General features: G+C 40.4%; 2 protein-coding genes and 1 gene segment (V, D, J or C); 2 read left to right on the top strand and 1 right to left on the bottom strand.

Annotated features, from left to right (window-relative positions):
* The window catches only part of LOC115795213 (zinc finger protein 2 homolog), a 500,950-nt gene that overhangs the window by 407,036 nt on the left and 66,315 nt on the right, over positions 1-27,599 (top strand). The gene's annotated exons all lie outside the window — the stretch shown is intronic.
* Positions 14,067-15,044, bottom strand: LOC115795269 (T cell receptor alpha variable 18-like). The segment is given in 2 exon segments: positions 14,067-14,622; positions 14,908-15,044. Coding segments are annotated over 2 exon segments (420 nt in total).
* On the top strand, positions 16,226-26,927 carry LOC115795223 (zinc finger protein 180-like). The gene is made up of 3 exons (XM_030751051.1): positions 16,226-16,493; positions 22,439-22,867; positions 25,427-26,927. Exons 1-3 carry the CDS (start codon positions 16,322-16,324, stop codon positions 26,269-26,271), a joined length of 1,446 nt encoding a protein of 481 aa, XP_030606911.1. The 5' UTR covers positions 16,226-16,321; the 3' UTR covers positions 26,272-26,927.

Genomic DNA, 27,599 nt, shown 5'->3' with positions numbered 1-27,599 from the left:
TACCATGGGGTACTGAGGGGTATCCCTGTATCCCACAGGCTCTAGCTGGATGATATATTGGTGTTAATTAAAGTCAGGCTAATGCTAAGTTGTAGAAAGAGTGAAATACTGGAAAAATCCAGAGTATCAGACTGTTTGCATCCTGTTTCACTTGTTCACGTGACTGCCAGTGTGAAACAGTTTGAACAAAGTTTTCTGTCTGATTCACAGCTGAAGAATGAGGCTGCTCAGCATTGCTGTCATATCTGCCCTGCAGGTAAGTGTTGCATTAGTTTAAGGGACACAGAAGTTTAGATTGGATGATTTCCTGAAGGATAAACATCAGGGGAAAACCCTTTAGAAAAAAACCCCAAACTTCCTCATAATCACTGTGTAACACTGAGGTGCAGGAAGTCCAGACACATAAACCAGAGAATTAAGAATGAAGAAGTAAAAACAAAAAAAAAATAAGCTGTTAATTTGAATCATTTTAAAGAATTTCTTAGTTTAAAAATAATGGGAGTTTCATGGGTGCAATTGTATGCTGATTAACTGAGCTGTTTGATTCCCCTAAATATTCTTCCACAAACACAATACAGTGAGTAAACGGTGTCCAGTGCACGTCTTTAATGTCACATTAACTGTTTTTCTACTTTAATGTTTCCTTGTGTTTCTGATGCTGCCTCTCTTTATTACTAGTAGTTACCTTGTCTCCACTGCCTGATTTATTTTGAATTATTCTCTGCTTAGTTTGCCCTTGTTGGTTTCACTCTTGTCTTCATAGTTCCGTCAGGTTCTCTGACTGTATTTTCTTCCTGGTTTGCAGCAGCTTCGTGCAGCACAGCTATTCACTGTCTAATCCTACCTGCAGTCATACTTCTGTCTTCTTTCCTATGACACGACTCATAACTCTAAACATTCATTTTAAAGCACCTTATTTTAGAAAATGCTCAACATGATGTTTCCTCCAAGTGAACATTTTTTAGCAGGTAGGAACTCTGTAAAGACTTCAATTGTGCCGTGCTATACTGTACTGTACTGTATTGTGCTGCGCTGTGCTGTACTATACAGTACTGTGCTGTGCTGTAACGCGCATCAATTAATTAAACTGCAGGAATGTCTTAAAGATATTAAGGCCTGGATGACCTCTAATTTCCTGCTTCTAAATTCAGATCAAACTGAAATTCTTGTTCTCGGCCCCACAAATCTTAGAAACATGGTGTCTAACCAGATACTTACTCTGGATGGCATTACTTTGGCCTCCAGTAACACTGTGAGAAATCTTGGAGTCATTTTTGACCAGGATATGTCCTTCAATGCACATATTAAACAAATATGTAGGACCGCTTTTTTGCATTTGTGCAATATTTCTAAAATTAGAAACATCCTTTCTCAGAGTGATGCTGAAAAGCTAATTCATGCATTTATTACTTCTAGGGTGGATTATTGTAATTCATTATTATCAGGCTGTCCTAAAAGCTCCCTGAAAAGCCTTCAGCTGATCCAAAATGCTGCAGCTAGAGTACTGACAGGGACTAGAAAGAGAGAGCAGATTTCTACCATACTGGCTTCTCTTCATTGGCTCCCTGTTAAATCTAGAATAGAATTTAAAATCCTTCTCCTCACATACAAGGTCTTGAATAATCAGGCACCATCTTATCTCAAAGACCTCATAGTACCATATCACCCCAATAGAGCACTTCTCTCTCAGACTGCTGGCTTACTTGTGGTTCCTAGGATACTTAAGAGTAGAATGGGAGGCAGAGCCTCTTCTGTGGAACCAGCTTCCAGCTTGGATTCGGGAGACAGACACCCTCTCTATTTTTAAGATTAGGCTTAAAACTTTCCTTTATGATAAATCTTATAGTTAGGGCTGGATCAGGTGACCCTGAACCCTCCCTTAGTTATGCTGCTATAGGCCTAGTCTGCTGGAGGGTTCCCACAATAGACTGTTTCTTTTCATTCACCTTATTTACTTTGTTTATACTCCACTCTGCATTTAATCATTAATTGTTATTAATCTCTGGCTCTCTTCCACAGCATGTCTTTCAGCCCAACTCGTCGCGGCAGATGACCCCCCCTCCCTGAGCCTGGTTCTGCTGGAGGTTTCTTCCTGTTAAAAGGGAGTTTTTCCTTTCCACTGTTGCCAAGTGCTGCTCATAGGGGGTCGTTTTTGACTGTTGGGTTTTCTCTGTATTATTGTAGGGTCTTTACCCACAATACAAAGTGCCTTGAGGTGACTGTTTGTTGTGATTTGGCGCTATATAAATAAAATTGAATTGAATTGAAATTATCAAACTTATTTCTGTTATCCCTCTGTCCAATCAGCCTCTGTTCCATGTGATTTAAATCTCAGTGCTCTTCAGGGAACGGCTCATTCAATTCAATTCAATTCAATTCAATATACTATAAGCTTTATCATAAAGGAAAGTTTTAAGCCTAATCTTAAAAATAGAGAGGGTGTCTGTCTCCCGAATCCAAGCTGGAAGCTGGTTCCACAGAAGAGGGGCCTGAAAGCTGAAGGCTCTGCCTCCCATTCTACTCTTAAGTATCCTAGGAACCACAAGTAAACCAGCAGTCTGAGAGCGAAGTGCTCTGTTGGGGTGATATGGTACTATGAGGTCTTTGAGATAAGATGGTGCCTGATTATTCAAGACCTTGTATGTGAGGAGAAGGATTTTAAATTCTATTCTAGATTTAACAGGGAGCCAATGAAGAGAAGCCAATATGGGAAAAATCTGCTCTCTCTTTCTAGTCCCTGTCAGTACTCTAGCTGCAGCATTTTGGATCAGCTGAAGGCTTTTCAGGGAGCTTTTAGGACAGCCTGATAATAATGAATTACAATAGTCCACCCTAGAAGTAATAAATGCATGAATTAGCTTTTCAGCATCACTCTAAGAAAGGATGTTTGTGATTTTAGAAATATTGCGCAAATGCAAAAAAGCGGTCCTGCATATTTGTTTAATATGTGCATTGAAGGACATATCCTGGTCAAAAATGACTCCAAGATTTCTCACAGTGTTACTGGAGGCCAAAGTAATGCCATCCAGAGTAAGTATCTGGTTAGACACCATGTTTCTAAGATTTGTGGGGACAAGTACAAGAATTTCAGTTTTATCTGAATTTAGAAGCAGGAAATTAGAGGTCATCCAGGCCTTAATATCTTTAAGACATTCCTGCAGTTTAACTAATTGATGTGTGTCATCTGGCTTCATTGATAGGTAAAGCTGAGTATCATCTGCATAACAATGAAAATTGATGCAGTGCTTTCTAATAATACTGCCTAAGGGAAGCATGTATAATGTAAATAAAATTGGTCCTAGCACAGAACCCTGTGGAACTCCATAATTAACCTTAGTGTGTGAAGAAGACTCCCCATTTACATGAACAAATTGGAGTCTATGAGATAAATATGATTCAAACCACTGCAGTGCAGTACCTTTAATACCTATAGCAATCTCTAATCTCTGTAATAAAATGTTATGGTCAACAGTATCAAAAGCTGCACTGAGGTCCAACAGGACAAGAACAGAGATGAGTCCACTGTCAGAGGCTGTAAGAAGATCATTTGTAACCTTCACTAATGCTGTTTCTGTACTGTGATGAATTCTGAAACCTGACTGAAACTCTTCAAATAAACCGTTCCTCTGCAGATGATCAGTTAGCTGTTTTACAACTACTCTTTCAAGAATCTTTGAGAGAAAAGGAAGGTTGGAGATTGGCCTATAATTAGCTAAGGCAGCTGGGTCAAGTGATGGCTTTTTAAGTAGAGGTTTAATTACAGCCACCTTGAAGGTCTGTGGTACATAGCCAACTAATAAAGACTGATTGATCATTTTTAAGATTGAAGTATCAATAATTGGAAAGACTTCTTTGAACAGTCTAGTAGGAATGGGATCTAACAAACATGTTGCTGGTTTGGAGGAAGTAACTATTGAAGTTAACTCTGAAAGATCAACTGGAGCAAAAGAGTCTAAACAAATACCAGCAGTGCTGAAAGCAGCCGAACATGAAGATAAATCTTTGAGATGGTTATGAATAATTTTTTCTCTAATGTCTAAAATTTTATTTGTAAAGAAATCCATGAAGTCACTACTAGTTAAAGTGAAAGGAATACTCGGCTCTACAGAGCTCTGACTCTTTGTCAGCCTGGCTACAGTGCTGAAAAGAAACCTGGGGTTGTTCTTATTTTCTTCAATTAATGATGAATAGTAAGATGTCCTAGCTTTACGGAGGGCTTTTTTATAGAGCAACAAACTCTTTTTCCAGGCTAAATGAGCATCTTCTAATTTAGTGAGACGCCATTCCCTCTCCAGCTTTCGGGTTATCTGCTTTAAGCTGTGCGTTTGTGAATTATACCACGGAGTCAGGCACTTCTGATTTGAAGCTTTCCTTTTTTAGAGGAGCCACAGTATCCAAAGTTATACGCAGTGAGGATGTAAAACTATTGACGAGATAATCGACCTCACTGGGAGCAGAGTTTAGGTAGCTGCTCTGCACTGTGTTGGCACTGAAGAGCATAACAATGAAGGAATTAGATCCTTAAACTTAGTTACAGCACTTTCAGAAAGACTTCTACTGTAATAAAACTTATTCCCCACTGCTGTGTAATCCATTAAAGTAAATGTAAATGTTACTAAGAAATGATCAGACAGGAGGGGGCTTTCAGGGAATACTGTTAAGTCTTCAGTTTCTATGCCATATGTCAGGACAAGATCCAGAGTTAATTAAAGTGGTGGGTGGGCTCCTTTACATTTTGAGAGAAGCCAATTGAATCTAACAATAGATTAAATGCAGTGTTGAGGCTGTCATTCTCAGCATCTACATGGATGTTAAAATCACCCACTATAATTATTTTATCTGAACTGAGCACTAAATCAGATAAAAAGTCTGAGAAATCAGACAGAAACTCTGAGTAAGGACCAGGTGGACGATAGATAATAACAAATAAATAAAGTCTTCAACATCAAGTTTTAAGCATTGGTTGGTGAATTCTTCTCACACTGTCTCCTTTATTTTTTTTTTTTATAAATTTTATTTTAAATTTTCAAGATTAGAACATACAGACAAACAAACAGAACCCAGATGCACAAGTTATACATAAAACATTCCAGTTGACAAATGGTGTACCCACATAGCAAATGTATATAAAGTCACATACATGAGAGTACATACACCCATTAAGGGGCAACCGAGGGGAGAGTCCATGACAAAGTATGTTCAGCTTAATCTAGTCTGTGAAAAGTGTTCCAGGAAGGGATTCCAGTAGTATGAAAAAGTGTCTTTAGAGCCTTTACGAAGTCTTTCCATCTGTAATATGGACATCATGTCCGTCACCCAAAGGCGAAATGAAGGGGGAGCAGAGGACCTCCAGTCCCTCAGGATTAGTCTCTTGGCAACAATCAGTCCCAGTTCCAGTGGTTGCCGCATTGTAGCGGGTATAGTCCCCTGCGTTCGAGGGCATCCAAAAATTATAAGTTCTGGTTCAGGTTGTATGGGAGTCTTGTATGCTTTGGAGTACCAGTCAAACACTTTAGACCAAAGACCCTTTAATGAAGGACAAGACCAAAAAGCATGAGACAGTGTGCCTTCAGAGATGTTACACCTGTCACATATGGGGGAGACAGAGGGATAAATCTTATGCAATCTGACCTTTGAGTAGTGTAACCGATGCGTGATTTTAAACTGAATTAGCTGATGTCTGCTGTTTATTGAACACGAGCGAATTTTGGAGAGGCATCTGTTCCATAAGGGTTCAGGGATCGTTATCCCTAGCTCGTTTCCCCAGGCCTCCCTGATTTTTGTGGTGTGTGCTACAGTGTGGTCACTAAGTAGATGTACAATTCTTGTAATGAGATGTCTAGAGTCAGGGGAACTCACAAGTATGTCAAGAACACCGTGCTCCCGTGGAAAGGTGTCGAAGTTCTCAATTTTTGACTTAATGTAATGCCTGACCTGCAAATATCGAGTGTGAATGGGGCAGATTGTATTTTTCTTTCAATAGGCTGAATGATGCAAACTTATTGCCAATATACATGTCCTTAATCGACACTAACCCCTTTTCCCTCCAATCATGATAAGCTTTGTCCTGCCAAGGAGGCAAGAAACTGTGGTTAAAGCAAAACGGCGTCTGTGCTGATGTATTTGGTAATGCAAGGAAGGTCCTGATCTGATTTAGGATTCTTACTTCGTGTCTTAACACAAAGCTCAAATTTCGATAGGCTTCCAGTTTTTCGAGGCGGGCAAACAGCATAGCTGGTAGGGAGGAGTTATTCACCAGATTGGATTCCATCTTGAGCCACAGAGGGAAATTTATCCCTGGGTTACCCGGGAGGCCCTGTTGCCAATACATTAGTGCTCTGATATTGGCAGCCCAGTAATAGTGTTTAAATACAGGTAGGCCCAGACCTCCCTCCTCCCTCGGCCTCTTTAAATGCACTCTAGAAATCCTAGCATTTTTCCCATTCCATATATAGGATTGAATGATCGAATCCAGGTCCTTGTAGAAAGTCGCTGTAAGATAAATAGGAAGATTTTGACATAAATACAAGAACCTAGGTAGGGAGATCATTTTGATTGAATTAATGCGTCCAATCATTGACAGAGGCAAAGTCTTCCAGTACTCAATATTTTGCTTTAATCCTGATATAAACTCTGCGAAGTTTAGTTTGAATATAAGTTTGGGGTCTTTGGGTATAGTAAGACCGTGATAGGTAAGATGGCTCTCAACCACTTTAAATGGGACTTTTTGTAAGAATCCAGATGGGAACATGTTGGAAAGAGGCATCAACTCACTCTTTGACCAATTGATTGTATACCCGGAAATTTTACTGAAGGATGTAATCAGACTGAGGAGGAGGGGGACAGATTTTACAGTGTCGTGCAAATACGATATCACATCATCGGCGTATAAACTAATGAGTGTTTCAACACCACCGACTCGAAGGCCTTCTATGTGCGGGTGCGCCCTGATTGCCGCAGCAAGTGGTTCCAATGCAATAGCAAAAAGTGCTGGTGACAGCGGGCAGCCCTGCTGAACTGAGCGCTGTAGGCGAAATGGAGCTGACCGGTCATTATTTGTCAGGATGGAGCACATGGGTTCTTGATATATCAGTTTCACCCAGGAGATGAAAGTCTCGCCGAACCCAAACCTGCGCAATGATTCAAACATAAACGGCCATTCTACCTGGTCAAAGGCTTTGTGTGCGTCAAGGGCCAGAATAGAGGCATTAGTATTTTTATGATCGAAGTATACAGCGTTAAGTAGTCGTCTTACGTTAAAAAAAGATAACCTACCAGGGATAAACCCTGTTTGATCCGGATGAATGATAGATGCTAAACATTTATTCAATCTAGTGGCCAAAATTTTTGTGATTATCTTGCGATCAACATTTTGCAATGCAATTGGCCTAAAGCTGGCCGGGTCGGTTTTGTCCCTCCCCTTTTTAGGAAAAAGAGAAATGTTAGCCTCATAAAGAGTTCTGGGCAGTTTTCCATCCTTTTTTGAAGCAGACATCATTCTAAACAAGAGTGGTGCAAGGAGGTCGCAAAATTTCTTATAGAAATCCGAACCAAAGCCGTCAGGCCCGGCTACTTTGCCTGATGGGAGGGATTTTATAGCTTCTGTGACCTCCTGAAGCGTCAAGTCGGACTCCAGATAGTCAGACTTATTCAGTTTAGGCAACGGGAGGGAATCGAAAAAATCATTAAAATCGGATTGTGTTGCATTATTCTCGGAGGAATACAGGTTAGCATAGAACTCTCTGAATCTACGATTTATGTCGGCAGGGTTGGTTAAGAGCACGCCGGATTTTGACTTAATGCTATAAATTGATCTCGCGGCTTGGGCACCCTTGAGCTGTAGTGCTAACAATTTGCCGGGCTTATCTCCAAGCTCAAAATTCTTCTGTCGTAGTTTCCAAAGCAAATTGCTAACCTGGCTGCTCATAATTTCATTATATTCATATCTAAGTTTAAGTATTTCCTTATAGTCGCCAGGTGATTCAGAGATTTGGTACTTTCTTTCCAGGTTGGAGAGGGCGCAATCGATTTCAAATAGGCGTTTATCTCTTTCTTTTTTAAGGGCTGAAGTGTAGGAAATTATTTCGCCGCGCAGAACAGTCTTTAATGCTTCCCACATGATGGGGTCTGATACTTCACCATTATCGTTTATTTCTATAAAGTCCTTTAGTTTGGAGGTTATGTTTATAACAAAGTTATCATAGTTAAGAAGGTTTGCATTAAGTCGCCAGGAATAACCCTCCTTAGGGAGGGACAGATTTAGTGATATGGCTAGGGGGCAATGATCAGAAATCAGTATGTTATGATATTTAGAGTCGGCGATTTGAGAAATAAGATTGTTACTTATTAGAAAATAATCAATCCTGCTATAGGATTTATGCACATGTGAGTAAAATGAGTACTCTCTACTCGTAGGATGTTGAGCCCTCCAAATATCAACCATATTCCTTGCTTTGAGAAGATTATTTAGAAGTTTGGTAGACGCCGTTTCTGATGCTGGTCGTTTAGATGATCTGTCAAGAAAGGGGTCAAGATAACAGTTTAAGTCCCCTGCTATTATTACTTTTGAATGGCTATCATCGGGAAGCAGGTCAAAAACTTTTCTAAAAAAATTAGGATCATCTGAATTTGGGCCATAAACATTAAGGAGAGTTAATGGTTCCGAGTTTATGGTGCCAGTTACCATCACGAATCTGCCCATAGGGTCACTGACCACAGATGATGTCTGAAATGGGATATTCTTTCTCAATAATATGGCCACACCACGAGCATGTGAGGTGAACGGCGACTGGTATATTTGAGACACCCAGCTACACTTTAGTCTATGTTGTGCATCTTTTCTAATATGGGTCTCTTGTAGGAAAACAATGTCTGCAGTTAAGGACTTCAGGTGTTTAAAAATTTTCCCCCTCTTCATTGCACTGCCTAAACCTTTTACATTCCATGAAATCAGTTGCAGATTTCTCCCCTCTGTCCGCCCCCCACCACGAACATCAGTCATTGAACGCATATATTGTCGGAACTGGCAGTTTTGATGCTATGCGATACAGACAAATAACACATGCGCATCTGGGTAGAACGAAACAAACAATTAACACACACCTCGAGCTCCCCCCCTCCCACATCACGGCGTCTACGGAACACGACGCACATTCCCCCCCCCCCCAAGCAAAACAGGAGCTGCCGGACAGATAGCGGACCGTACACAGTCCAGTCGCGACTGGCATAAGAACTAAACAACTCTACCAGATAATCTTAAAATGTATTTTCTGAAAGAACAGACCCAGGTTATTCAGCATGCGTTCAGGGCGTCCGTACGCTATTAAAAATATAGTTCGTCAGAAAAACCACTGCATGACGGAGGCGGCTAACACCGGGGAGTCAGCACACCTTAAGACAGAAGAGAGGAAAAAGAAAGAAAGAACGCCACTTGGCTCACTATTCCCTTTCAGTCGTGCCGCCCATCCTCCGCAGGTGAGCCGCCTCCGCCTGAGCCGAGTCACTGAAAACCTCAGGGGGGTTGCCATCCAGCCATTGCACCTGCAGCCGAGCCGGGTACCACAGCTGGAACTTGATTCCGTTCCCTCTCAGGGCTTGCATCACGTTTCGAAAGGCGCGGCGCTGGCTCATTACTTCGCTGGTGTAGTCAGGAAAAATCAGAACTTTGTTCCCCTTATATTCCAACGGCTGCGTCCTGGCCAGGCGTAGAATTTGCTCTTTCATCTGAAAGTGATGTATTCGGGCGATGATGGTACGCGGTTTCTCACCCGCCGCCGGCTTGGGCCACAGAGAGCGGTGTGCGCGGTCGACCTTCAGTGGATGCGGGAAATGTTGTTTGCCCAGTAATTCGGGAATGAGCTTAGAGACAAACTCAGTTGGTCTCCCCTCTTCTGAGTTTTCTTTTACGCCAACGATTTTGATGTTGTGCCTTTGGTAACGCGGCTCCAAGTCCAGCAGTTTGGTTTGCTGCTGAGTTACAAGCTTTGTAAGCTCTGCACATTTCGTTTCAAGTTCCCCCAGACCAGGGTTATTATAGTTAACGAAAACGAACGAAATAACGAAAACTGAAATTGAAAAAACATTGTCGTTAACTGAAATAAATAAAAACTAAAATTAAAAGGAAGAAACGACAACTAACTAAAACTGAATTGTGAGTTTACAAAACTAACTAAAACTAACTGAAATTATAGATATTGTTATTTTTTCAAAAGTCTTGTGGATTGATATGAAATCATTTTTTTCCTCTCTCCGAGTTTAAGCTCGGAACGCCGTCGGGCAAATGGGTGCGCATGTGCGTGCGTGCGCACACCGCGCTGCTCCTCAGAGAGTCCCATGTGGGACTTTTTTACTATGATAGCACAGATAGCAGCGAGTGTCTTGTTGTGGATGACGTTGTGGATGATGTACGGAACACTTCTTAGTCAGGAAAAAAAACACCAACATCAAAGTAGACCTGAGAAGCGCACACAAGGCAGCTACGGAAACCGCTCTCATCCTACAAGGCAACCCGGCCTCCACCTCCAGAGAAACGTGACTACTCGTCGGGTCAACGCAGCCCACAACGTTGTGTTTAGTCCTTGTGCGTTTCCGGCTACTTTATCAGTCAGATAATAACAATCAGGACTAATAATCAAAGCATCAATATAAGGACTCACAAATGTCAGCAAATTCCTGGAGGGAGCTGCTGAAACTATGGGAATGGACGTGAAGGAAGGAAGAAAGTGAAAAAACAGGGACAAATATGTTTGCACCCTAAAAACTGAGCACAAAGAGCGAGGACCAAAAAACCCCCAGCACACAACCACAAGGTAATTAACACACGCAATCCAGCTATACATGCATAAATGCGGACATGAGGTCGGACACTTCCGTAGGCTACAGAGGCCGCAAAGACCCTGCAAGTCTAATCAGCGAGCATCTAACCAAGCTAGCTCCAAAACAGAAGCAGCATCAGGTGGAGAGAACATCAGGATGCAGCTGGATTTGAGCTTTGACTCCTTCAAGGAGTTTGTTTTTGTCAAACACCACATGTAGCTGTTATTAATCTGCTGCACTGAGGCTGAACTTTATTGGGAGTTTATTGTAGAATTTATCAAGTTTTGGAGTTCATATTGTTAGCAGTTTCTCCCTGTTGATGTTCACGTGTGTCCTTCATATTACACACATTTAGCATGTAGTTCTGCTGTCTGTGAACAGTTGGTTGCTGAATTTATTTCTTTAAAGGGTATCTTTAAAGGGTACCTGATTAAGTATGAAAATACTAAAACTAATACTGAAACTAACTAAAACTAAGCATAAAACCAAAAATAAAAACTAATAAAAACGAGCAAAACCACTCTGAAAACTAATTAAAACTAACTGAATTAGAGGAAAAAAAGTAAAAACTAACTAAAACTAAACTATAATGTAAAATCCAAAACTATTATAACCCTGCCCCAGACGCTCCTCGTGTGCGTTGATTGCTGATTCTTGGCCGGCCATGCGGTTCTGTAAGTCAGTCTGTGCAGCCAAGACAGACTGAAGCCTGGCTTCAAGGCCGTCGAAACGCTCATCAAGTTTCTCCAGAATTGAGGCTGACATAGTGGCGAGGCCACTGCTAGCATTAGCCTCATTAGCACTAGCGCCGCCGATGTATCCGTCCATGGTCTTATTTTTCCCGGAATTTGTGGATTTTTTCAAAGGCGACATGATGCCCGGTTGCTAGTTGGGGGTGCAGGACCAGCGATGCTGGCTCCTAGATGTTTTTATCGTGGAATTTAAATATTTGTTTAAAGTTGTGGTGGAGAGCGCAAACCAACACGTCTACATCCTACAGCTGCGCACTAGCGCCCCCACTGTCTTCTTTATTAAACACATCTTTGAAATATTCACAAAACTTTTCCTTGTATTTAATCAGACATCTGTAGGGCTCTTTTGCTTTGTGCACTTTCTGAAACTCTGAAATTCACAGATGTGCTGTTTCAGAGAAACTTCAGAGTCAGTGTCAGTCTTAATATCTCGATTGCTCTGCAGGTTCTCCTCAGTGATATGTAGGATCTCCTGGATCTAAGTGTTAGAGTAATTTTTTTTTTCTTTTTACTTTTTCATTCACAAAGTGAGTGCAGGCATCTATGATTTGTACAGTCATTATGTAATGTTGAATGGTGCTCACTTCATGTCTAACTTTGCTGGAGTGTCTTTCGGCTGTATATCTGAAAGGCACCGACCCACAATCCTCCAGTTCTTTTTCTAAGAGTTCATGTGAAACATCCCTGGTTTGTTTCACATTCTCTCTCAGATAAGAGCATATACTAGTAAAGATTTGTATGGCTTGTTCTTCAGAACAAGAATATTTCTTCAGTGTTTCCCTCCACATCTTGTGAAATTTATGCTCTAGTTCTGTCTCTCCCATCTGGACATCCTTTTTCCAGCATTCATTAATTAGTGCCCAAACTGCATTTTCGGTCTCTATTATATGATTCTCTTTGATTTTATCAGTTTCTGTCATCCCTTCTCTGACTTCTGCTGCTTTTGGGAGCTGATTAATAACAGATCTCCCCATTTGTTTTTGAAGGCTCTTTACACTTTTTGACAATTCCTCTTTGCATCCTTCAACCAGATACGCGTGACCCTCTGTTTGCCTGAAATACTGTGTCAGGTTTTCTAGGAGCTTAGTCTCCCATGTACACAGCCTTATGGAGGCTTCACTTTTCAAAGATGCAAGAAATTCTTTCATGTCTGAAAATTCTGATTTTACAGCAACTGTACCAAAAGTGGAAATTCTTGTTTCATCATTTGTTACCCAGATGTGCATTTCTTTTTGGAATTCCCACTTCCATTTGCTGAATTCTGTTCAGAGCTGTGCCGTGATGTACTATATTGTACTCTACTACAGTACTGTACTGTGCTGTGCCCTGAAATACTGTACTGTCTGTGCGGTGATGTACTACACTGTGCTGTACTTTACTGTACTGTGCTGTGCTGTGTTGTACCCTGATGTACTATACTGCATTGTACTGTACTGTACTGTGCTGTACTGTGCTGTACTGTACTGTACTGTACTGTGCTGTGCCCTGATGTACTATACTGCACTGTACTGTACTGTGCTGTACTGTACTGTGCTGTGCCCTGATGTACTATACTGCACTGTACTGTACTGTGCTGTACTGTACTGTGCTGTACTGTACTGTACTGTACTCTGCAGTTTGTGATCAAGGTTTTCTAAAACCAGAACATTTTTGACCTGTAATATGAAAAAAACTCTCCCCTATCATTAATCTACAAAGGCCACTGGATATCAGAGTAAAGTTTACCTTAGTAACAGCTGATTTCCTCGACCCTGAACCCTATTTCTCTTTAAACAACTAAAAAAGTCTCTGTGCATGTATGTCTTTGGCTGCTTGGTTCCTGACATCAGTCTTCTCCTCCAGTAAATGAAAGCTGTAATTGAACAGAATTATTCTCAGGGTTTTTTGCAGAATTTAATACAGGCGGCATGGTGGTGTGGTGGTTAGCACTACTGCCTCACAGGATACAGGATAAGTTGAAGTGAATGGATGGATGGATGTGTGAAATATCAATAAAATTACAGATAGTATATTTCTATTGAAAAATAACATGAAAAACCTGTACCTGTCAATAAATATGGTTTTTCCACACAAAAACTGTAAAAATAGTCACAATTTAAACATAACCATATGTATATGACATCTGCAAGTACTGTCAAAACAGCTTATAGTTGACCACCCTGAGCACATTCAATCTCATCTGACTCTCGGAAGCTAAGCAAGGTTTAACCCGGTTGGAAAGGGGACCATCTGGGAATACCAGGTGTTGTCTGGGGTGGCTGTAGAGCAGGTCACCTACTAATTGGAAGCTTGATTCAATCCCCGGCTGCTCTAGTATGCCAGAATGATTCCGTTTTATTCAGTATTAAACAAAATGTAAAATTCTTTACAGTATTTTCTGCCAGAAAAATTTTTAACAGATTTTTGTTGTTTTTTAACCATGTTCATCTTGAAGCCAGACAGACAGCACATGAACAATGTTCTTCCACTGCAGCACAATGAGGAAGAAATAATGACGTTGAACAGAAGGTCAGTGGGCGGGCCAATTACCTTCATCTATCATCTCAGCCAATTAAATAGTTTTGTGCTTCCACAGCAGCTCTGTCTCTGTCTCTGATCTTTACTGCTTCATTTCTCTGTTGTCTTTGTCATCAGTCCAATGACACAAGAATCAGAGGTTTAACAGTGTGTGTCTCCCTCTAGTGGATGTTGTGGAGTATTCTGTTGTCTTTGCTCCAAAGGTTTTTGTACAGAGTTTTGCTGTTTCCTGTCACTGTGGGCCTCAGAGCACAGTAGTACACAGCAGAGTCAGACAGCTGAAGCTTCTGGATCTTCAGAGGAACTGATGTCTTGTTGATTTTAGCATCAAATCTGTCCTTGTTGAACTCATCAGCTTTAACTGTTGACTCTGAGACACATTTCAGCATATACTTTGGGTAACTATTTGCTTCTTGTTTGTACCAGATTAGTGTAGCTGAATAACTGGTCTGAAAGGTACATCCAAGTGTAACTGTGTCTCCTTCAGCAGCAGTCACATCTCCTGCTGGCTGCATCACTTTGTCTTCTCCTTTACACTCTGAGGAAGAACAGAACATGCAGAGGAAGAGATGAATCAATAAAGATGATTGATTAAAGGAGAACAATCAGCAGCTTTAAAGAGTTCTATTACATGTAGAATACACGTCATTTACACTGATCATTGTCACTTTGAAGCAGATCAGCTGTTTTTACAAGCTAACAAATGGCAGCAGAAATGATCTGCTCTGATTTTCTCTGTAATGAACATTCAAAGCTCTTCATGTGTAGCTCAGTAATGTGTTCAGCTGTTTGCAGAGGAAACATGTTGATGTTTGTATCTTACCAAAGAAAAGAGCAGCAAGAATAATCCACAGCCAATGTTCCATCTGTACAACAAGGTTGAAATCAGCAGGAGAAACTAGCTGATGTTCAACATTCAGTCTGAGAATTGTTCTCTTCACAGCAGCACTTATTATTGACACAATGGTTGAACACAGTGTAGAAGGAGGGCACCGCCTACTTGGTGATGTTGCCCTCTGGTGGAGTTCAGCAGTGTGGGAACAGGTGGGAGTAAAGTTATACAAATATTTTATACTTAAGTGGAATTTTCCGGTATCTTTACTTTGAGTATTTATTTTTGTGCCAACCTTTTACTTTTACACTTACATTTTGAGAAAAAATCTCTACTTTCTCCTTATTTTCAAAACAAGCTGATTAGTTTAACGCGGTTGTGATGAATTATTATTTCCATTCCCTTCACCTCCCCACTTTTAGGGGATTTGGAATTTAAATGCTTGGAAAAAACACAAGATTTACTACTTTAAAAAAATGCACTATTTATATTAAACATGACTTGACATTGACCTCACTGTGTGGTGACACTGAAGTCACCACACGCCACTGGCCTATAGGTAATCAGTAAGTAACAACATGACGACCAATAACACTTTGAAAATGACATCAAAGCTGAAGATTCAACAGGAGTCATGACTGAAACATCTGTCTCTGTGTGAGGATCTGGGTCTGACTGAGGGAATTCTTTTCTCCTCACCAGTGGCGGCTCCAGAAATATTTTTCTGCAGGTGCTAAGGGGGGCTGAGCATTTTACTGAGGGTGCTATGAAGGATCATTTGTTCTTTCAGCCACCCGTCTCTCACAGACTTAACACACTGAAACCTACGGGCAGTTTACGATCACCATTTAACCCCATGCACGTCTTTGGACTGTGGGAGGAAGCTGGAATGGCACAAGAAAAACAGGCAAACTCCACACAGTGAGGCCTAAGCCTGGACTCAAACCCAGGACCAACAATGGTGGTAATCACTGCATCCTTATTATTATTATTATTATTATTATTATTATTATTATTATTATTATTATTATTATTATTATTATACACTGAATAAACCTGCTGGCTTATGTGGTCAATATTAGCCGGATTTCATATTCAGCTAATTCATAAAAAGAGATGGAAATTTTAATTTATCTCAAAATTTAAAGCAGAGAACTGAAAATTCCATTTATAATGGTTATAATAACATTTTGTTTGGGGGAATGCGGACTAAGTGCTCCTTCCTTTTAGAAACGAAAGAGGAGAACAAAGCGGAACTAAATTTAAATGTCCAGCTCTGCCGGAATTTTTCCTTGTGACACCAGGCGGAAGTAAACAGAAAGTCCACAGGTTCCCTCCTGTGATTGAGGAGGAAGCGGGTTGCGCTGTTGTGTGTGAGCTGAGTCTCTGAGCTGTTGGAGTAACAATGCCTTCAGTTCAGTATCTGAGAGAGTTTATCAACGAGCGGCTAACTGCTGCTGCTGAAGAAATATTCACAGAGTTTGAAAAAACCATCGTCCAGTACGAGGAAGAGATCGGCCGTCAGCGCAGACTGCTGGATATCACCTGGAAACCCGAAATAAAGCTGCACAGGACAGGTGAGTCACTCTGATATTTTACCGGAGTCACGCCAACCGCGCTTGAAAAAGATTTGCGCATTTACATGAGTATATGCGGCTCAACCCGTGGTGCCTTAAGGTGCACCTTGTAAATTTAGCTATCTATACTTTAACAGACTTCAATAATATAATTTAGTGCATTTTTGTAATAGTTTGCATATTCTATACAAACTAAAGTGATACACAACATAAACAATACTATACAGGCATATTTGCATATCTCCAAGAATATCATAACCAGGTTTTTACAAGCATATAGCACCATGTTCATACTCATAGTTCATTTGTGAAAAGGCAAGTTCCAAATGGTTAATGCAACATTTGGCTACTATTAGATAGTTATCAGATAAGTCAAATGCATTATGATACCTAGATTCAATAACATAGGTACATGGTTGTAACTGCATGAAAAAGATCTAATTAAACTGTTATCAACAATTAACCTAAAATTCCTGTTCACCCAATCCTCAAGTACATCCTTAGTCAATCTCAAGTGAAATAGCTGTAGACATTTAAAAATTTTGCAGCGCAGAAATAGAAATATGGACACAATCACTGCTGCATCAACAGATATTCAAAAATACATTAAAAATCCAAATCAATTTTTTTTTCTGCAAACACCATCCAATCCTCATTAAGCATGTCCTCCACCACACCTGAGACCATTTTCAAGTCATATAGCTGTAGGAATATGAAATTATGACACCCTGAAATCACAAGAATTTCCTCATACACTGCTACATCAGCAGATATTCAAAAAAGCATAGAAATTAGAAATCAAATTGTTTTCTGAAAACTCCACGATATCCTCATTAAATATGTCCTTCACTACATCTGAGTCCATTTTTAAGTCATATAGCTCTAGAAATGTGAAATTATCACACCCTGAAAGATTACCTCATACACCTATGTTTAAGCAGATATTCAAAAATACGTAAAAAACTGAAATCAAATTGTTTTCTGTAAGCACCACCATATCCTCATTAAACATGTTCTCAGGTGCCTCTGAGAGCATTTTCAAGTTGTTTGACTGCAGTATTTTGAAGTTATTACTTTCCAAAGTCACCACATTATACCACCCACTTATGTATAAGAAGCTATTTAAAAATCCATGAAAATATAAATCAGCGTGTCACTGGGTACTATTTTTGATTAACTTACATCTTTTCTAACAGCTGTATCAAGGGGCAGGTTAAAGGTCAAAGGTCTCTCTCTCTATTTGTCCCATCAGTGTCATCAGCCTTCCTTCCAGCTCACCCTTAATACCACCAATAAGTCTCTTTTTGGTGTCAGGTTTGTCAACAATGTGTTCTTATATTGTTCCAAGTTTTAGAATTTGCCATTTCTACTCACTTCTGCAGCTAATATGACAGTAATAAAATGATAATAAAAGATCTATGCAATATTTGATATTTTAGCCACACGGAACTCCTTGAATTGAAGCTCCAAATTTTTTATTTTTTTATTTTTTTATTCTGTAACAAATTGCAGAAGATCAAAGCAAATCAGAGTTCAGAGAAATATCAAATATATGAGAAATTAGTCATTGATAAACCAAACCCCCATCCCCACCCTTGGCACCTATTCCAGTATAAAATCTGGAAAAAGCTGTCACAGGAACAATATATTAGTCAACTGAGTTTGTTCAAAAACAAACAAAACAAAACAAGTGTATATATATATATATATATATATATATATATATATATATATATATATATATATATATATTAATCGCATTTTAATCGCATTTCAATATTTGACATGATAAATATTAATTTAAGTTTAGTTGATGAATAAATCAACATACATAAGCTTAAACTTCAAAATTTTGTTTATTTTCCCACCAGTCTACTACACAGACCAATGAAGGGTGGAAGTGCTCCTGTGATAAGCAAACTCCTGAAATTAAAGTTAAGCATCATAACTGGATAGTTTTATTCAACATTAATGTCTCACTTGTTATAGTTGGAAATTAATCATTCTCTCAGCTGTATTCCTTGATGTTGAAATGTGTTATGCTTGTTTTAACAGCTTATTTTGAATTAAAGACTTAAAATTAAACCACAAAAAGGAGAAAAAGTTCGTTCTCCGTTTAATCAGCTGCTTTTACACAGCTGTGCTTCGCACTCACGGTTGCTAGGCGACATGAGCTACGCAGAGGTGACGGCAGCTGATATGAAGGCTAGCCGCTCACTTCCGGCCTTTGCGGTCTTCGTGGGCTGCGAAAGACCTGGGCCGGGTCCTTCGCAGGATGCGGCCCCTAATTTGGACATTGTGCGTCGATATAATCTGTATGCCGGGAACTCGCGCACTGAGAAACGTTCCACGGTGCAAAGTGCGATTAAAATGCGTTAAAATTTTTAACGCGTTAATTTCCCCATAATTAATTAATCGAAATTAACGCGTTAAAGTCCCACCCCTAATATATATATATATAAATATAAAAATGAATATAAATAAGACCAGACCCCAAATAAGCCACTAAGGCGTTAGTGGCAATGCCCCGGCCAATCAAGTTAGACAGAGTTATAAAAATTTCTGTCCAGAAAGAATTCAAGGAAGTACAACTCCAGACCATATGTATGTAGTTTGCTGTATTCTGGTGGCATCGTTCACATAAAGGGGACACAGTATCGAACATTTTCGCTAATCGTGCCTTAGTGTAATGGGCTCTATGTAAGATTCGACATTGGATAAATCTATGCCTGGCACAGATTGAGGATCTTTGAACCCTCATTAGGACCTCCTCCCAGACTCTCCCTGAGATCGTCTCCCCCAGATCTACCTCCCACAGTGTTTTAAGCGTATTAGAGGGGCTAGAATTGAGACTATAGATCCAGATATAAATAGAGGAAATAGCCCCCCTTAGTGAGGAGAGAGGTTTCAAAAATATTTCATATTCTGTGGGTTTAGGGATTACCGGGAATCCTGGGAATGTGTTATAAACAAAATGACACACCTGAAGGTACCTAAAAAATGTCTACTGGGAAGCTTGTAAACATCAATTAGTTGTTGGAAAGAGGCAAAGGAGGAGTCAACATACAGATCTCTAAATGTTCTTATACCAAGCCCAGTGTCACGGTTGCGCACCCAGCGGCAACGAGGAGAGGACACTGGAGGCTGACCGCGCTTCCAGCAGTGGCGGCGACGACGAGGAGAAGACACTGGAGGCCAACCGTGCTCCCAGCAGCGGCGGCGGTGGCGGCGGAGATGAGGAGAAGACACTGGAGGCCGACCGCGCTCCCAGCGGAGCCGCAACAGTCCTGGACTCGTCTGAGCCCAGGGTGGTCGAGGACCCAGGACACTAGGAAGGTCCGGACTGAGCGGGACACTCGGAAGACTCGGGCGGCTCGGACAGAGCGGGACCCCCTGGCGGGCTCGGACTGAGCGGGACCCCCGGAAGACTCAGCCGACTCAAACTGAGCGGAGACCCTCTGGCAGCTCAGACTGAGCGGAGACCCCCAACGGCTCGGAGCGCTCGGACTGAGCGGAGACCCCCAACGGCTCGGACTGAGCAGAGACCCCCAACGGCTCGGAGCGCTCGGACTGAGCGGAGACCCCCAACGGCTCGGACTGAGCGGAGACCCCCTGGTTCGGAGCGCTCGGACTGAGCGGAGACCCCCAACGGCTCGGACTGAGTAGAGACCCCCAACGGCTCAGAGTGAGCGGAGACCCCCAACGGCTCGGAGCGCTCGGACTGAGTGGCGTCTAAATTGGTACCAGATTTTAAGACAAGAGGCCACAATTGTGTTTTTTGTGTGTTTTGAAATAATAGATTGCAGGGGAGAATGTAGTGAAGCTTTTAATGATGTTGGACAGACAGAACTTGCCTCCATAGTGAGCCACAATGGGGGAGAGCCCATCTCCTGGTATTGGACCCAATAATTTAAGTTCCTTATATTTGTTGACCAGTAATAGTATAAAAGATTAGGTAAAGCCATTCCACCCAAAGCCTTAGGTTTCTGTAACACCTTAAGGTGCAATCGAGAGGGTTTCTGATTCCAGATAAACTTTAAAATTAAACTATTTATTCTGTGGAAAAAAGAAAAGGGGAGAAAAATTGGGATACATTGAAACAAAGCTCCAAATTTTATATCATTACTGAAAAACACATTATTATGATTATGATGATGAGAAATTTAAGTCTGTTAAAGTGTAGATAGCTAAATTTACGAGGTGCACCTAAAGGCACCACGCATATACTGATGTAAATGCGCACATTTTTTTCAAGCACTCCGGTGATATTTCAGGAGAGACTAGTATGAAGGGAACTGCTTTTTAAACCAGTTTAACTGCTCGGTTCATTTTCGTGATCCAGGTGTGTCGTGAAGTTTGAGACATACTTTTTTTTTTATAAATCAACTTTATTGATAATAATAGGTTGCAGGTACAGCAAAAAAAATAATAAAAATAAAATAAAAATAATAATAAAATAAATAAATAAATTGTAAACATACAATAAAACAACAATGCCAAGGGGTTACATAGCAAACATAAATAGAAAAAATAAAATTTTAAATTAAATAAAAGAATTAGTTCACAAAAATATTAAACTGGAAACATAGTTCAAATGTCCTGATGGCTTTAATGCACGAAACATTTGCATGAAATTTACGCGTCTGGTGTGAAACAGCGTTTCGACAACCAGTGAAGACTGAGTTTAGAGAATCTGCCCTTCCTGGCTGCTTCAATTAAGGGCCACAGTTTTTCCCGCAGCACCTTATCAGCTGTGGTGAAGATCTCAGTCTGTTTTCCTTAAGATAATTGCAGCTCTTGGCCATTCTCCACACCAGGTGGCAAGATGATCTGTTAAGCAGATGATAGTGGCTCTCTGTCTCCTCTGCTGGTCGTTGAAGTGACCCAGACGATGAGCGATGTCGATGTGTTCTTTCAGCATTACCTGATTCTCTCCAGCAACAGCACAACAAATGTTGGCAACTTTGGCTTTAATGTTTTCTTGTTTTTCTTCAGGGATTCCATGTAGTCTTAAATTCCATCTGCGTTGGTTCCACTCAGTTTTGTTGATCCTCATTTCAATTTCTGGTAGTTTCTGGACAGTGTTTTCAGATATGGAGCGCACAGTTTTCATATCAGCCTTCAGTGTTTCAATCTCCATAAATATAAAGTCAGTCAACTTCGACTTCGATGTTAACGGTGTTATGGTTGACCATATATTCTAGCTTATCAGAGTGGCCATTGATTATTTTAGCAATGTTATCTTGCAAGTGAGAGAGTGATAAATCACCTTTCAGCTTCTTTTCATCTGGTTTAGCAGGAGTATCATATCAGAATATGGTAGAGGAGACAGATCTGGGCTCTGTCTGTCCATGACGGAACCAAAGTAGTTATGATTGGAGACATGGAGAGTTGCAGCAGTAGCAGATGGGGAGCAAGTTCGAGGACTACTAGTTGTAGTAATAACTGTGTCTTAGCTATATCACAAAATGACTGCTATCTTTGACGAGACACCTGTGGCACTTCTGGGATTAGTAACTGATGCTCTCCTGAGTTTTTGAGTTCCGCTAATGGAGACAACTAGCAGCAGTGTGATTCTCATCAAACTCGAGCATTCCTCTGGGCTGGACAGATGAGTTTGGTGTATGGTAGTGATGGTCAGATGAAGCCTTTGAAGCTTTTCATCCAGTTGGGTCGTTTCTCGAGCCTTCATGTGCAGACAATCTTGATTGTCATTTCAGCGATTTGTGATGGCCTCATGGCTCTCTGCATGGGAATAATTACTGTCAAGAACAGAAATATAAACATTTTAATTTGATCAGTTTTTGATTAATGTGATGTAATAGAGGTCGATCAATGTCAAAAACCTGTCATTATGATTTCAGTCAGTGTTATATATAAATCCTGTAGGACATGAGATGTTTATGTTAAAACTGTTGGCATTATCTTTTCTTGTGTCCCTCCAGAACTCCCACAGCCATATGTCAGTGAGAGGGAGGGGGGTCTCACTGAGCAGCAGCTCTGTAACCAGGAGAGGAGCTCCAGTCGGGACCAAGAGGAACCAGAACCTCCACAGATTAAACAGGAACAGGAGGAACTCTGCAGCATTCAGGAGGGAGAGCAGCGTGCACTGAAGGAGGAGAGTGATACCTTTATGGTGACTGCTACATACAACAAAAGAGACCACAGTGAATCAGAGCCAGACTGTGAGCAGCTCCTGTCCCACAGCTCTGCTGTAGCTGAGAGTCGAGATCAGGGAGAAGGCAAGAATGTAGATTCAGGATCAACAAGAAAGCCAGAGTCAAAACCAAAGGAGAGACTTTACATAAACAGAAGTCACAGCAGCAATGCAGAAGAATCTCCTACGTCAGAGACTCGGTGTCACACTGACACAGGTGATAAGTCTTCACAATATGATGTGAAAAAGTGGAAAGTCCGAAATAAAAGATCATTACAGAATTGACACAGGTTGATTTTAGCATCAAAATTTAAAAGAATTAGTGTTTCACACACTGCAGATCTACAGTTTCTTTATTTATTGCATCTAGTGATTTTAGCATCAAATCTATCATTGAGAAATATTTCAGCATATACTTTGGATATCTATTTCCTGCCTGTTTATACCACACCAAATGCATAAATACTGGTCTGAAAGGTACATCCAAGTGTAACTGTGTCTCCTTCAGCAGCAGTCACATCTCCTGCTGGCTGCATCACTTTGTCTTCTCCTTTACACTCTGAGGAAGAACAGAACATGCAGAGGAAGAGATGAATCAATAAAGATGATTGATTAAAGGAGAACAATCAGCAGCTTTAAAGAGTTCTATTACATGTAGAATAGACGTCATTTTCACTGATCGTTGTCACTTTGAAGCAGATCAGCTGTTTTTACAAGCTAAAAAATGGCAGCAGAAATGATCTGCTCTGATTTTCTCTGTAATGAACATTCAAAGAGATTTTCATGTGTTTTCTAACACTCATCTTTGATATGAGAGAAAAGTACAATGAGGTAAAGCAGCATGTCTTTAGTTGTTGGGTTAGTCAGAGAGCAGAATGAAGAAACTAAGCAGCCTCTCTGCTTCTCCTCAACATCAGGTTGGTCACACTTTGACTCCTGCACTCAGAAATCATCTCAATGGTTGAGTTAAACATCGGTGGGTGGAGTCAGAACATTCTCAGTTCAGTCAGTGAGATTATTTCTGCCTCAGAGAAATGTTTGCTGAATGTTTCAGTTCTTCACAGGACAGTTAGAACATAGCAGGTCACAGCAGGAAGGAACTCGACTACCTGAAGGAGGAAGTTAACCCTTGAACACCGAATGTGTCTCCTGTGACACGACATACTTCAAAAGTGCCGCCGTTTGCGGACTTCCGGCACCAAATACCGTAATACCCCTATATGGCTGTGACGTGCAATTTCTGGGCTTTCAGGAACCATTTGCATTTTTGCGATAGGACAAACGGTTGCGGAGTTACGGTAATACGCCAGCTGATCAACGTTCCTTTGATCAGCCGACTCCGAGCTGATACGCCACGTCTCAATCAGCTGTTCGCCGCTATTGAGGGCAAGTAACGGGCGCTTCAGCAGAGATCGCCCGGCGTTAAAGGGCTACAGCTGTGTGAATATGTACAGATGTTTAATGGGTGTATATGTCTAAGAGGCCTGCCAGGTACGTGGGAGCCAGGCCACTCAAAACTTTAAAAGCAAACAATAACATTTTAAATAAATAAAATTTTAAAATTAATTCTAAAATAGACAGACAACCAGTGTAGAGAGGCAAAATGTGCACAAATTTACATGTCTTTGTCAGCATTGAGAAGCAGCATTCTGCACCATTTGTAAGCGCAACAGTGAATCCTGGTCAATACCAACAAAGTGCACCACAATAATCAAGACGAGTGGTCACAAGTGAATGCAAGACTCTAAATCTCGAAAAGATATAAAAGGCTTAACTTTGGAGAGCTGCATTTATTTGTTTGTCCATTTTAAGAGCTGTGTCCATTTTAACCCCAAGGTTGGTCACAATTGGTTTAATACAGGATGCAAGCAGACCCAGGTCAGATGGTGGAACACCTGGGCCACTTGGCCCAATTATGATAGAACATCCACCAGATGGCGGATGGCTGCCCCTCCCTGAGCCTGATTCTGCCGGACGCTTCTTCCTGTTAAAAGGGAGTTTGTCCTTCCCACTGTTGCCAAGTGTTTGCTCATAAGGGTTTGTTTTGATTGTAGGGTCTTTACCTTACAATATAAAGTGCCTTGAGATGACTGTGTGTTGTGATTTGGTGCTATATAAATAACCTTGAATTGAACTGAAATTGAATAGAATTAATTTTTAAGACGCTAATAAAGAATGTTAACATCATGGTAGATGTTCCAGTTTTAGTTGTTTTGAGGCTGCAGCTGCAGGGATTTTTTTTAAACATGCCATTCAGACCGCAGCTGTGAATTCCTATAAGGCTTTGGAAATCAGGTTGGATTTAAGCATTTATCCAGCCTGAACCCATAAGTGAATGAGTTTCTTTATGCTAAATCATTTTAACCTCCTGAGACCTGAGCTCCTGTTTGCAATTCATTTTTAATTTCTCCTAGATATTTGTGATTAGATTGACCTGATATGTATATAAACTAAGCTTCCTCTTTGAACAGGAAGTTGTATTTCATTACATGGTTCTTACATACTTTTGTGAAAAAAAAAATGTCCTCAGATGTGGAAATGGGATTATTTTATACCATAACAACAAAAGCAACATGACTTAACAAAGTATAAGGTGCAGCAAAGCCAAAATGTAATATCCCCATATGTCGATGCAGGGTCTCAGGAGGTTAAAAAGCTTCAGCTTTCCTGTTAAACTTCTGAAATTTGCAAACATTATAAATAATGGTTAAAGAAACAATAATATTTACACTTATTTGTAACTCTGTTATATCTGTTTTCTTTTTCTTGCCTCCAGACCTACCACAACAACATGTCTATAAAGAACAGCAGGAGGTTCTCAGTGAGCAGGAGTTCTGTAACAAGGAGTGGAGCTCCAACTTGGAACAGGAGGAACCAGAACCTCCACAGATTAAAGATGAAGGTGAAGAACCTTGCACCAGTCAGGAGGGAGAGCAGCTGGTACTAGAGAATGATACCTTTATGGTAACTGCTACTTATGAGGAAAGAGACCACATACCAAACAGGGACCAGCTCTACTCTCACAGCACTGCTGTAGCTGAGAGCCAAAATCATGAAGGAAGTAAGACTGTAGATTCAGGATCATCTAAAAATTCAGAGCTAAAGAAGAGACTTCATAGAAACAGAAGTCACATCAACAATCTAGAAGACTCTCCTCCATCAAAGAGTTGCAGTAACTCTGACACAGGCAAAAAGTCTTTAAAATGTGATTTTTGTGGAAAAACCTTTAAGAAAAAGTCTCAAATGAAGGAACATCACAGAAGCCACACAGGTGAGAAGCCATATTCTTGCAAAGCATGTGGGAAAAATTTTACTCGCAGTAGGAATTTGACTGTCCACATGAGAACACACACAGGAGAGAAGCCATATCATTGCAAAATGTGCGGGAAGACATTTACGCGTAGTAGTAGTTTGCCCCTGCACATAAGAACTCACACAGGTGAGAAGCTGTATCCTTGTAAAATCTGTGGTAAAGTGTTGTCACGTAGAGGGTATTTGTTGGCACACATAAGAACGCATACAGGTGAGAAACCATATGAATGTAAAACGTGCGGGAAAATGTTCATATCTAGTAAAAATTTGTTGCGCCACAGTAAAACCCACACAGGTCAGAAGTCATAGCCTTGAAACTTTTCTTTAACAATATTTGGGATTCCAACTTTGGAAAACACATCAAAAATGTAAACAGGTTCAAAGGAAAAGTTTCAGAGTTCGAACATCTTTAGACTGCTTTTAAAAAACTGTCGTTTGAGCTTGTAACACATGAGATCAGTCTAATCCGTCATCAGCAGTCAGATTCTGCAGTGAAAATATGATGAATCTGACTGTGTACTTCAGTTTAGAGTTCCCCTTTTTTTGTCACATTAAAAGTCACAAATTAAATATTAAGTTTTGTTTTTTGTGCATCATTTGATGAATGAAAAATATTGTTGAATTAATGTCAAGTTGTGGGAGTTATTTTTTTTTATTAATATGAAATGTTGGAAACTTTATTCTGATTACGTTACTATTTTTACGGGGAGAGTTATTTAGTTTATTAATATTTAGTTTATTTGCCTCCTTTTACTATTGATTTATTTAAAGTAATTTGTTGTTAGCTTTATGGAGGACACCTTTCTTTGAGCTCATTTTTCATCCAGCCATGTGTGATCACAGGAAGTCATGAGTAGTGCGGGATAAAATGGACTCTGCTTGAATAAAATTGTTGGGTAGTTAATTTGTATGAATAGATTTATAATTTTTGAGTGGATTTATATTGATTATTGCTGTTAGCCTCTACAAGCATTAAATAAAGCATTTCATTTGTAACATAAGTCAAGATCTCCTGTCCTTATTATCAGAACAGTGGTTTCTTTAAATTGTCAGTAGCCTCTCCCCAGTGATGTAAATGCAGACTGTATCAAAGTCAGTCCTCAGCCATGGCCAGTTTTCTCTAGACACAAAAATTAATGTCTGCTTGGCAGTAAAGTTACCTAGAGTTTAAAAATTGTCCAGCAACTAAAATCTGTTAAAGAACAAAGCGTTTGTGAACCAAAGTGTTTTCATTGGTACTTTGGCCTGTAGGGGTGCTCATGAAAAGGTAGCAGGGGAGGATGTGGGAAGAAGACAGTGAGCAGCTCAGTGAATGGATTCAGCCTTTTTGTAACTTGATTAGAGTCTTCCATGGTTGTGTCATGAGGCAAGTTAGTCACATCACATTAATGTGAAGGCAGTACTGTGCCCCTGCATTGGGTTGCCAGGGTAACACTCTCTAAAGATGAAATAAAAAATTAAACTGCACAGATTTTATTTGACTGTTCATCAAATGCCTCCCGCCTGACTTTTTCAGAACAAAAGCTTAAAGACATTATTAATTTTTGAGTTATGAATTATGCTTCATGAATATGGACTCTCAAGAGGGGAAGTCATGGAATGACACATGCTTGTAGTGGCATCGTGTGTCTCTTTTT

Source organism: Archocentrus centrarchus, chromosome 17, assembly GCF_007364275.1.
Source record: "Archocentrus centrarchus isolate MPI-CPG fArcCen1 chromosome 17, fArcCen1, whole genome shotgun sequence".
NCBI classification, from domain to species: domain Eukaryota; kingdom Metazoa; phylum Chordata; class Actinopteri; order Cichliformes; family Cichlidae; genus Archocentrus; species Archocentrus centrarchus.
This window is presented reverse-complemented; position numbering and strand designations above follow the sequence as displayed.

Bases quoted from the DNA above. Each gene is read 5' to 3' on its own strand.
- LOC115795223 (XM_030751051.1), top strand. From the start codon at position 16,322: ATGCCTTCAGTTCAGTATCTGAGAGAGTTTATCAACGAGCGGCTAACT. The intron at 16,494-22,438 runs GTGAGTCACTCT...GTGTCCCTCCAG, and splicing joins AATAAAGCTGCACAGGACAG to AACTCCCACAGCCATATGTC. The intron at 22,868-25,426 runs GTGATAAGTCTT...TCTTGCCTCCAG, and splicing joins TCGGTGTCACACTGACACAG to ACCTACCACAACAACATGTC.